This window comes from Hypanus sabinus, chromosome 24, assembly GCF_030144855.1.
Source record: "Hypanus sabinus isolate sHypSab1 chromosome 24, sHypSab1.hap1, whole genome shotgun sequence".
Classification (NCBI taxonomy): domain Eukaryota; kingdom Metazoa; phylum Chordata; class Chondrichthyes; order Myliobatiformes; family Dasyatidae; genus Hypanus; species Hypanus sabinus.
In genome coordinates, this window is record NC_082729.1 from 28148259 (window position 1) to 28159399 (window position 11141).

Sequence of the window (11141 nt, forward strand, 5' to 3'; positions counted from 1 at the left end):
ATCAGACCAGGAGTGCGGTGGGAGCTATCTTGAATTTTTCTTATTCTCATTGGAGTTAAGAGAGGCAAGACTGCGCAGTTGTGTGATGGTGGGCAGTGAAGCAGGGAAGATTTAAAAAGGGCACAGCCTTAAACAGTGGGCAGCGTCGTTTTGCGGGCAGCGGAGTGAGCCAAAAGTAGAGTGTAGGCGTAAGGGATTTGGCTCATTGGACTTAGGCGGAAACGGGCGAGGCAAGGTAGGTTTAGGTTTCAGTTTTTCCTGTTAATTGAGGAAAGGGGGAAGTATGAATGTGAGGGCAGCTTGTTGTTCTCGGTGTCGGATGTGGGAGGTGGGATGTGGGATCGTGTTAGGGAACTGGAGCTACAGCTCGATGACCTTCGTCTGGTCAGGGAGAGTGAGGAGTTGACAGAGAGGAGTTACAGGCAGGTGGTCACATCAGGGCCACGGGAGGCAGACAAATGGGTCATGGTTAGGAGGGGGAAGGGGAAGAGTCAGGTACTAGAGAGTACCCCAGTGGCTGTACCACTTGACAATAAGTTTGAGTACTGTTGGGGGGAACAGCCTACCTGGGGGAAGCAACAGTGGCCGTGCCTCTGGCACAGAGTCCGGCCCTGTAGCTCAGAAGGGTAGGGAAAGGAAGAGGAAGGCAGTAGTAATAGGGGACTCGATAGTTAGGGGGTCAGAAAGGTGATTCTGTGGACGCAGTCAGAAGACCCGGATGGTGGTTTGCCTCCCTGGTGCCAGGGTTCGGGATGTTTCTGATCGCGTCCAAAATATCCTGAAGTGGGAGCGTGAGGAGCCAGAGGTCGTGGTACATATAGGTACCAATGACATAGGTAGGAAAAGGGAAGAGGTCCTGAAAGGAGAATATAGGGAGTTAGGAAGGCAGTTAAGAAGAAGGACCACAAAGGTAGTAATCTCAGGATTACTGCCTGTGCCACGCGACAGTGAGAGTAAGAATGGAATGAAGTGGAGGATAAATGCATGGCTGAGGGATTGGAGCAGGGGGCAGGGATTCAAGTTTCTGGATTATTGGGACCCCTTTTGCGGCACGTGTGACCTGTACAAAAAGGACGGGTTACACTTTAATCCTAGGTGGGCCAATATCCTGGTGGGGAGATTTGCTAAGGCTATGGGGAGACTTTAAACTAGAATGGTTAGGGGAGTGGGAATCAAATTGAAGAGACTAGGAGAGAGGAGGTTAGTTCACAAATAGAGAAAGCTAGTAGACAGTGTGTGAGGGAGGATAAGCAGGTGATAGAGAAGGGGAGTGTTCAGACCGAAGATGTAGGGGAGAAGGAAGAAAAAGATAATAAAAGTTGATCGCATTGTTAGGGATAAACAGAGGAAGAGGTGGAGAGTTTCTTAAATGCATCTATTTTAATGCTAGGAGCATGGATTGATACCTGGAAATATGATGTTGTAGCTATTAGTGAAACATGGTTGCAGGAGGGGTGTGATTGGCAATTAAATATTCATGGATTTCATTGCTTCAGGTGTGATAGAATCGGAGGGGTAAGAGGAGGAGGTGTTGCATTGCTTATCAGAGAAAATATTACAGTGTTACTTTAGCAGGATAGATTAGAGGGCTCTTCTAGGGAGGCTATTTGGGTGGAATTGAGGAATGGGAAAGGTGCAGTAACACTTGTAGGGGTGTATTATAGACCACCTAATGGGGAGCGAGAATTGGAGGAGCAAATTTGTCAGGAGATGGCAGATATTTGTAGTAAGCACAAGGTTGTGATTGTGGGTGATTTTAATTTAACACACATAGACTGGGAAGCCCATTCTGTAAAAGGGCTGAATGGTTTGGAGTTTGTAATATGTGTGCAGGATAGTTTTTTGCAGCAATACATTGAGGTACCGACTAGAGAAGGGGCAGTGTTGGATTTCCTGTTAGGGAATGAGATAGGTCAGGTGATGGACGTATGTATTGGGGAGCACTTCGGGTCCAGTGATCACAATAGCATTATGTTCAGTATAATTATGGAGAAGGATAGGACTGGACCCAGGGTTGAGATTTTTGATTGGAGAAAGGCTAACTTTGAGGGGATGCGAAGGGATTTAGAGAGAGTGGATTGGGACAATTTGTTTTATGGGAAGGATGTAATAGAGAAATGGAGGTCATTTAAAGGTGAAATTTTGAGGGTACAGAATCTTTATGTTCCTGTTAGGTTGAAAGGAAAGGTTAAAAGTTAGAGAGCACCATGGTTTTCAAGGGATATTGGAGACTTGGTTTGGAAAAAGAGGGAGATCTATAATAAATATAGGCAGCATGGAGTAAAAGAGGTGCTTGAGGAAAATAAAGAATGAAAAGAGTCTTAAGAAAGAAATCAGAAAAGCTCAAAGGAGATACAAGGTTGCTTTGGCAAGTAAGATGAAAATAAATCCAAAGGGTTTCTAGAGTTATATTAATAGCAAAAGGGTAGTGAGGGATAAAATTGGTCCCTTAGCGAATCAGAGTGGACAGCTATGTGTGGAGCTGAAAGAGATGGAGGAGCTTTTGAACGATTTCTTATCTTCAGTATTCACTAAGGAGAAGGATATTGAATTGTGTAAGGTAAGGGCAATAAGTAGGGAAGTTATGGAAACTATGACGATTAAAGAGGAGGAAGTACTGGCACTTTTAAGGAATATAAAAGTGGATAAATCTCCAGGTCCTGACAGGATATTGCCAAGGACCTTGAGGGAAGTTAGTGTAGAAATAGCAGAGGCTCTGACGGAGATATTTCAAATGTCATTAGAAACATTTGAAAAATGTCATTGGGATTGGCGTATTGCTCATGTGGTTCCATTGTTTAAAAAGGGTTCTAAGAATAAACCTAGCAATTATAGGCCTGTCAGTTTGACGTCAGTGGTGGGTAAATTAATGGAAAGTATTCTTAGAGATGGTATATATATATATATATATATATATATATATATATATAATTATCTGAAAAAGACAGGGTCTGATTAGGAACAGTCAACATGGATTTGTGCGTGGAAGGTCATGTTTGACAAATCTTATTGAATTTTTTGAAGAGGTTACAAGGAAAGTTGATGAGGGTAAGGCAGTGGATGTTGTCTATATGGACTTCAGTAAGGCCTTTAACAAGGTTCCGCACGGAAAGTTAGTTAGGAAGGTTCAATTGTTAGGTATTAATATTGAAGTAGTAAAATGGATTCAACAGTGGCTAGATGGGAGATGCCAGAGAGTAGTGGTGGATAACTGTTTGTCAGGTTGGAGGCCGGTGACTAGTGGTGTGCCTCAGGGATCTGTATTGGGTCCAATGTTATTTGTCATATACATTAATGATCTGGATGATGGGGTGGTAAATTGGATTAGTAAGTATGCAGATGATACTAAGGTAGGTGGCGTTGTGGATAATGAAGTAGGTTTTCAAAGCTTGCAGAGAGATTTTGGCCAGATAGAAGAGTGGGCTGAACAATGGCAGATGGTGTTTAATGCTGATAAATGTGAGGTTGCTACATTTTGGTAGGAATAATCCAAATAGGTCATACATCGTAAATGGTAGTGCATTGAAGAATGCAGTAGAACAGTGACCTAGGAATAATGGTGCATAGTTCTTTGAAGGTGGAATCTCATGTGGATAGGGTGGTGAAGAAAACTTCTGGTATGCTGGCCTTTATAAATCAGAGCATTGAGTATAGGAGTTGGGATGTAATGTTAAAATTGTACAAGGCATTGGTAAGGCTGAATTTGGAGTATTGTGTATAGTTCTGGTCACTGAATTATAGGAAAGATATCAACAACATAGAGGGAGTATAAAGATGATTTACCAGAATGTTACCTGGGTTTCAGCATCTAAGTTACAGGGAAAGGCTGAACATGTTAGGTCTTTATTCTTTGGAGCGTAGAAGGTTGAGGGGGGACTTGATAGAGGTATTTAAAATAATGAGGGGGATAGATTTGAGTTGACGTGGATAGGCTTTTTCCATTGAGAGTAGGGGAGATTCAAACTGGAGGACATGGTTTGAGAGTTAGGGGGCAAAAGTTTAAGGGTAGCACGAGGGGGTATTTCCTTACTCAGAGAGAGGTAGCTGTGTGGAATGAGCTTCCAGTTGAAGTGGTAGAGGCAGGTTCAGTATTGTCATTTAAAGGAAAATTGGATAGGTATATGGACAGGAAAGGAATGGAGGGTTATGGGCTGAGTGCGGGCCAGTGGGACTAGGTGAGTGTAAGCGTCAGCACAGACTAGAAGGGCCGTGATGGCCTGTTTCCGTGCTGTAATTGTTGTATGGTTATATGGTCTGAGACCTTTTACTGAGGTGTCAGACCTTAATTAGCTTGTTAGGGCTTTGGCTTATTCATTGTCATTGTTGAGAAAGGCCAGGTGATGCAAATTTCAAAGCTTTATAAATACCTGACTCCTCAAACCTTGTCCCAACAATCAGCAGCCATGGGCTCCTCTAAGCAGCTGCCGAGGACTCTGAAAATTAAAATAAATGATGCCCACAAAGCAGGAGAAGGCTATAAGAAGATAGCAAAGCGTTTTCAGGTAGCCATTTCCTCAATTCGTAATGTAATTAAGAAATGGCAGTTAACAGGAATGGAAGAGCAAGAAAACCTTCTGAGAAAACAGCTCGTAGGATTGCTAGAAAGGCAAATCAAAACCCCCGTTTGACTGAAAATCAGGAAGATTTAGCAGACTCTGGAGTGGTGGTGCACTGTTCTACTGTGCAGCAACACCTGCACAAATATGACCTTCATGGAAGAGTCATCAGAAGAAAACCTTTCCTGCGTTCTCACCACAAAATTCAGCGTCAGAAGTTTGCAAAGGAACACCTAAACAAGCGTGATGCATTTTGGAAACAAGTCCTGTGGACTGATGAAGTTATAATAGAACTTCTTGACCGCAATGAGCAAAGGTATGTTTGGAGAAAAAAGGGTGCAGAATTTCATGAAAAGAACACCTCTCTAACTGTCAAGCATGGGGATGGATCGATCATGCTTTGGGCTTGTGTTGCAGCCAGTGGCACGGGGAACATTTCACTGGTAGAGGGAAGAAAGAATTCAATTAAACACCAGCAAATTCTGGAAGCAAACATCACACTGTCTGTAAAAAAGCTGAAGATGAAAAGAGGATGGCTTCTACAACAGGATAATGACCCCAAACACACCTCAAAATCCACAATGGACTACCTCAAGAGGTGCAAGCTGAAGGTTTTGCCATGGCCCTCACAGTCCCCTGACCTAAACATCATTGAAAATCTGTGGATAGACCTCAAAAGAGCAGTGCATGCAAGACGGCCCAAGAATCTCACAGAACTATAAGTCTTTTGCAAGGAAGAATGGGCAAAATTCCCCAAACAAGAATTGAAAGACTCTTAGCTGGCTACAGGAGCTACAAGCTGTGATACTTGCCAAAGGGGGTGTTACTAAGTACTGACCATGCAGGGTGCCCAAACTTTTGCTTTGGGCCCTTTTCCTTTTTTTGTCATTTTGAAACTGTTAAGGATGGAAATAAAAAAGTAATCTTGCTTAAAATATTAAAGAAAAGTGTCATCTTTATCTTTATGCATTTTGGAAATCAGGTCATCTTTTACTTGCTTAGCTATTCACAGTAACAGAATTGTTGACCAAGCTTTTGCATGCATTGTCCAGGTGATCCAAGGCTGGCATGGAGATTGGCTTCCATTGTGGCGATAGGCAAATTGCAGTGGGTCCAGGTCCTTCCCAAGACAGGTGCTGATTCTAGTCATGACCAAAGAACTTCATCACTGCAGATGTGATTGCAACTGGATGACAGTCACTGAGGAAGCCTCATGAAAATCTTCTTGGGCCCCTTTGAAGCGGGTGGGAACTTCCGACTGTAGCAGCGAAAGATTCAAAATGCTTTGAGTACTCCCGCCAGTTGGTTGGCACAGGTTTTCAGAGTCTTACCAGGTACTCCATCTAGCCCTGCTGCCTTGTGAAGGTTCACCCTCCTGAAAGACAGCCCGACATCAGACTCCAAGATCAAGAAGATCACAGGGTCATCAGATACTGCAAGGATCCTCATATCTTCATAGCTCAAAGCGACTGTCGCTACTGTTTACTCTATTCCATAGATGCTGCCCGGCCTGCTGAGTTCCTCCAGCACTTCCTGTTTTGCTTCGATTTCCAGCATCTGCAAATTTTCTCGAGTTTGTGATTTAAAAAGAAATACAAGACCGTCTGCAAGTCTACTATTTGTCAATGCATACGCAGGCTAGAATAAGGCCGGTCACAGTTCTGGCCCTTCCCTTCCAGTCCTGAGTGAAATAGCTCAGCCCAAAATGGTTACTCCATTTCACTGATGTGGTCTGACCCGCTGAGTTCCTCCAGCATTTTGTGTATCTGAATCACATCCGAATCAGTCACTGGTGTACATTGCGGAATTTGTTGCAGCAGCATTGTACAGAACAATACATAAAAAACTACAATTTAGTGGAAAAAAGGATCAAAAATAACAGAGTTGGTTCATTGGTGGATGGTGGGTCTTCAGATGGTATCAATGAGAAGAGGGCCGCCCTTTAGAGGCCATGGATGATGGAGTTGACAGTTTACAACCCTCCCTCCCCCCCCGCAGCGTGGCGCTCCCTCCCCGCCCTCCCGTAGTGTGGTGCTCCCTCTCCTCCGCAACGTGGCGCTCCCTCCCCGCCCTCCAGCAGCGTGGCGCTCCCTCCCGTAGTGTGGTGCTCCCTCTCCGCCTCTCCAGCAGCGTGACGCTCCCTCCTCGCCCCTTCAGCAGCGTGACGCTCCCTCCTCGCCCCTTCAGCAGCGTGGTGCTCCCTCCCCGCCCCTCCAGCAGCGTGGCGCTCCCTCCCCGCCCCTCCTGCAGCGTGGTGCTCCCTCCTCGCCCCTTCAGCAGCGTGACGCTCCCTCCTCGCCCCTTCAGCAGCGTGGTGCTCCCTCCCCGCCCCTCCAGCAGCGTGGCGCTCCCTCCCCGCCCCTCCTGCAGCGTGGTGCTCCCTCTCCGCCCCTCCAGCAGCGTGGCGCTCCCTCCCCGCCCCTCCTGCAGCGTGGCGCTCCCTCCCCGCCCCTCCAGCAGCGTGGCGCTCCCTCTCCGTCCCTCCTGCAGCGTGGCGCTCCCTCTGTGGAAACAGTTTTCTCAATCGTGCGAGTGTGGCTCCTACGAGCACCTTCCCCTTTAACACCTCTTTAAGGAATTTACGTCGGCGCAAAAATAACGTGAGCGAGCGCCGACCTCTGACCATCCCGATTATTTCTTGGATTCACCGCTATTTTCCTCAGATATCATCTGTGGGGGAGGGCGGAAGCTGAAACAAAACCAGTTCCCCCACCCCGCTCGGGACTGAGGCTGATTATTGTGGTCGGAGGCGCCGCCCGCTCCAGCACAGGTCGGGCAAACAGAGCAAGATGGCGCAGGCTCTGTCGGAGGAGGAGTTCCAGCGGATGCAGGTGAGGCATTGCGGGAAGGTGATGGGGTCCCTCACTCACATTCGCCGCCCCTTTCCTGCCGGGTTCGACACCGAGTCGGGACGGCGTGAGAAGTACCAGCTGAATGCCGCCCGCCAGACCGCAGCAGGTGGTGCAGGCCGCAGGCAGTCCCCGGCCTAGAGTAGCGGCGTCGGCCGGATGAAGGGCGCTGGGGCCCGGCCACCGCTCCGGGGCAGTTTTTTTTAAATCCCCACCCCTTACAGAACCAGTAACTGCCTGTATTATGAGCTTTTTAATGTAAATGTTTTAATCCTCTACATGTGTCAGTTTAAAATAAGCGAGACCAGGAAGTAACTCTACCTTTATTTATATAGCATAATGTGTAAACATGTGTTTATGGTTTATATATACGTATGTTCTTATTGTACATTGTGTAAATATATTTCACGTTTTATACAAACTGACTGAAATGTATCGTGTATCTTATAATACACGATTAGAGATATTTTTTGTGTTCACAAAACACTGGGTTTGCATGCTGATGACACAAAAATCGGGGAATGGTTGTCTGGTGTGGCTCAAAGGGCTGGAAGGACCAACTCTGCTCAATAAATAAATAAATAAAAATAAATAAATCAATTTCCTCATGCTCAATTTACTTACCAACTGTCTTTGTACTGTGGGAGAAAACCTATGTTGTCATGGGGAGAACGTACCAACTCCTTGCAGGCAGTGGTGGGAATTGAACCCACATCGTCTGTACTAAAGTGTCGTGCTAACCACGCTGCTACCGTGTTGCCCAAAAGCCAACCTTCAGCTACGGAGGTTGTGTAGGGCCTGAGAAAGAATTCCTTTATATAAAAAAAACTGTTCCACGTGGAAACAGGCCCACAGTGCCTGTGCTGGTCGCTTCCCAACAACACACGCAGACACGCGACAGTCGTGGGGGCTGCCCTGGTTACTGGATCTCTCCCAAGGTCTCAATCCCAAGCTTAGGCTGTGGATAGTCTGGAGTTTGTCCTGCAAGGTTGGTTTAATCAGATGTTGTAGACCACAAAACATAGGAGCAGAGTTAGTCCATTCAGCCCATTGAGTCTGCTCCACCATTCCATCATGGCTGATTTATTATCCCTCTCAACCCCATTCTCCTGCCTTCTCCCAGTAACCATTGACACCCTTACTTTACAAGAGCCTATCAGCCGCCACATTGAACATATCTACTGACCTGGCCTCCACAGCTGTCTGTGGCAATAAATTGCATAGATTCACCACCCTAAAGAAATTCCTCCTCATTTCTGTTCTAAAGTAACACCTATTTAGAGGCTGTGCCCTCTGGTTCCTAGACTTCCCCCTCTTTTGGAACATCATTCTTCCATCCCCTCTCAACCCCATTCTCCTGCTTTCTCCTTGTAACCTTTGATGCCCTGACTAATCAAGAACCTCCACCCTCTACTTTAAACATAGTGCATTACGGTTAATTGAGCCATTGGTTAATTGGGGCGGCTGCTTATTTGGGATAGCTCTTAAAGATCAAGAGTTAATCATGAAACTTGCTGGGATTCCCTTAGTATATTTGGGACCCTGTGCTGTTTAACTGCAGCAGGAGACTATTGCCAACAGTTTCTAACTAGCGTCAGTCTTGAGCATTTTGTCGCTGTTAGACCTTACACCATGCTCAGAGAATGAGCAGGTTTTAAATAGCATCATTTGTGTGTGTTTGTGTTCAAAAAGCAGTGTTTTTTTTTTGTAAATGATACTTAGCAAGAAATAAGCAGCTAGACAATTCAGAACTGTTTTGGTCACTGCAGTGGAGAGACCAGAAATGGCTAGGAGTGAAAATGAAACAATTTCACTACTTCAGGTTAAAAACTATGAAGAACTTGAAAGTATTGACAGTAATCTTGAATGTCACAATGAAAATGAAATTTTGGAAGATGCAATCATCAAAAGCATTGTATGAAGGCAGTCAGTCAAAAGAACATGGTTGATGGCATAGTGGCATCAGCACTGGACCCCGGGGTGAGAGGTCCCAAGTTCGAATCCGGCTGGCTCCCTTGCACGCTTTCCATCTGTGCCTGGGTAGTGTCGAACTAGCAACTTGACCTTGTAAACCTGGAGAGGGACGGGCTCCGCCAGGTTTCAGGTGCCCAAGACATGCCGTACGATGAGCAATCACCAAAAAGATTGGTGCAAAAACCTTGATGACGACTCCACTTTGATGATGGAGTGTGTGCGCGTGCACACACACACACACACACACACACACACACACACTCACACACTCACACACTCACACACACAAAATTGGAGGCATACAACAGATGAATTCCTCCATAGATAACTATCAATAACTAGTCCATAGTTTTATAATACTATTGGTAATGTTCTAATTTGTTCAGAATCAGAATTTTTAGATTTCATTTAAAAACACAATCTGTTACTCAGCTATTATCAGCTATTAACCCTATCCCTAACCCAGAGCCATCAAATATTTGCCCTATGTTAATACTTTAATTCCAGGAATAATTCATAAACCTCCTTTGAGCTGTCCCCAATGTCAGCATGTATTTTCATAAGTAAAAGGCCCAAAACTGTTCACAATACTCCAAGTGAGGCCACACCAGTGCTTTATAAAGTCTTATAAAGTGTGTGTGGCGCGGAAGAAGCAAAGTGATTTGTTTTCCTGTTTTTTTTGTGTCACATGTTCTGTTGTTGTTCTGCCGAGCATTGTGGGCATGCAATGTTGGCATATCCTTGGGCTGTGTCATAAAAACGAGCAGGACTGCAGATGCTGGAAATCATCAGAAGCTTTTCCCCAGGTCTGAAATGGCCAGCATGAGAGGGCACATTTTGAAGGCGCTTGGAAGTAGGTGCAGAGGGGATGTCGCAGGTAATTTTTTTACGCAGAGAATGTTGAGTGCGTGGAGTGGGCTGCCGGTGATGGTGGTGGAGGCGGATACGATAGGGTCTTTTAAGAGACTCCTGGACAGGTATATGGGCTCAGAAGAATAGAGGGCTATGGGTAACCCTGGGTAATTTATCAGGTAAGGGCATGTTTGGCACAGCTTTGTGGGCCAGTATTGTGCTGTAGGTGTTCTGTGTTTCTAGAAGCACCCGTAAAACACTGGAGGAACTCAGCAGGGCAGGAAGCATCTATGGAAAAGAATAGAGAGTCAGGGTTTCGAGCTGAGACCCTTCATCGGGCTTGGGTTGGATTGTTGGTGGAGATGGTACATTGCACTGTATCTCAAAGGTAACTGATTTTGGAGTGTGGCACGGACCAGATGGGCATAGGGCCTGTTTCCGGGCTGTAGTGATTTATGACTGTGAATGTCAGCAGGTTGAGGAACAAACTGGTGCCAGAGGGTGGTGTATTGACAACCGAATCAGAGACTGCAGTGGATGTGGAAGTCCTGGGATTTGTGTTCATTAAAGTACTGCAGACTGTCGGCGAGTGTAAATTGCTAGTGATCATTCGGTGATCCATCTGAGAATCTGGGAACAGGGCTGGAGGCCCAGAAGTGGCCTGTCCTGGGGTTGGAGGCTGGTCTGTGTGTGAGGGATGGGAAGGGGGTTTATTTTGCTGTTGCTGTTTTGTTTTGTTCTGCTGTTGTGCTTTCCCTCGTTGGCGCCAGAATGCATGGCTACTCTTGTGGGCTGCCCCCCCCCCAGCGAATCCTTGGCTGTTGGCTGTAAGCTGAAGTGACACATTTCACTGTGTGTTTCAACGTACACGGTAAATAAACCTGAATCTGAATTAAAGTTCAAAGTAGAG

The 11141-nt window shown here is 45.9% G+C and overlaps 1 protein-coding gene across 1 annotated transcript in view; it reads left to right on the plus strand.

Annotated features, from left to right (window-relative positions):
- Positions 1 to 7226: 7226 nt before the first annotated feature.
- Positions 7227 to 11141, plus strand: part of gripap1 (GRIP1 associated protein 1) — a 129119-nt gene continuing 125204 nt past the window's right edge. Inside the window, exon 1 of the mRNA XM_059949501.1 lies at positions 7227 to 7387. Within this exon, the coding sequence (XP_059805484.1) occupies positions 7346 to 7387 (42 nt within the window). The 5' untranslated portion in view covers positions 7227 to 7345. The remainder of the gene's footprint in view (positions 7388 to 11141) is intronic.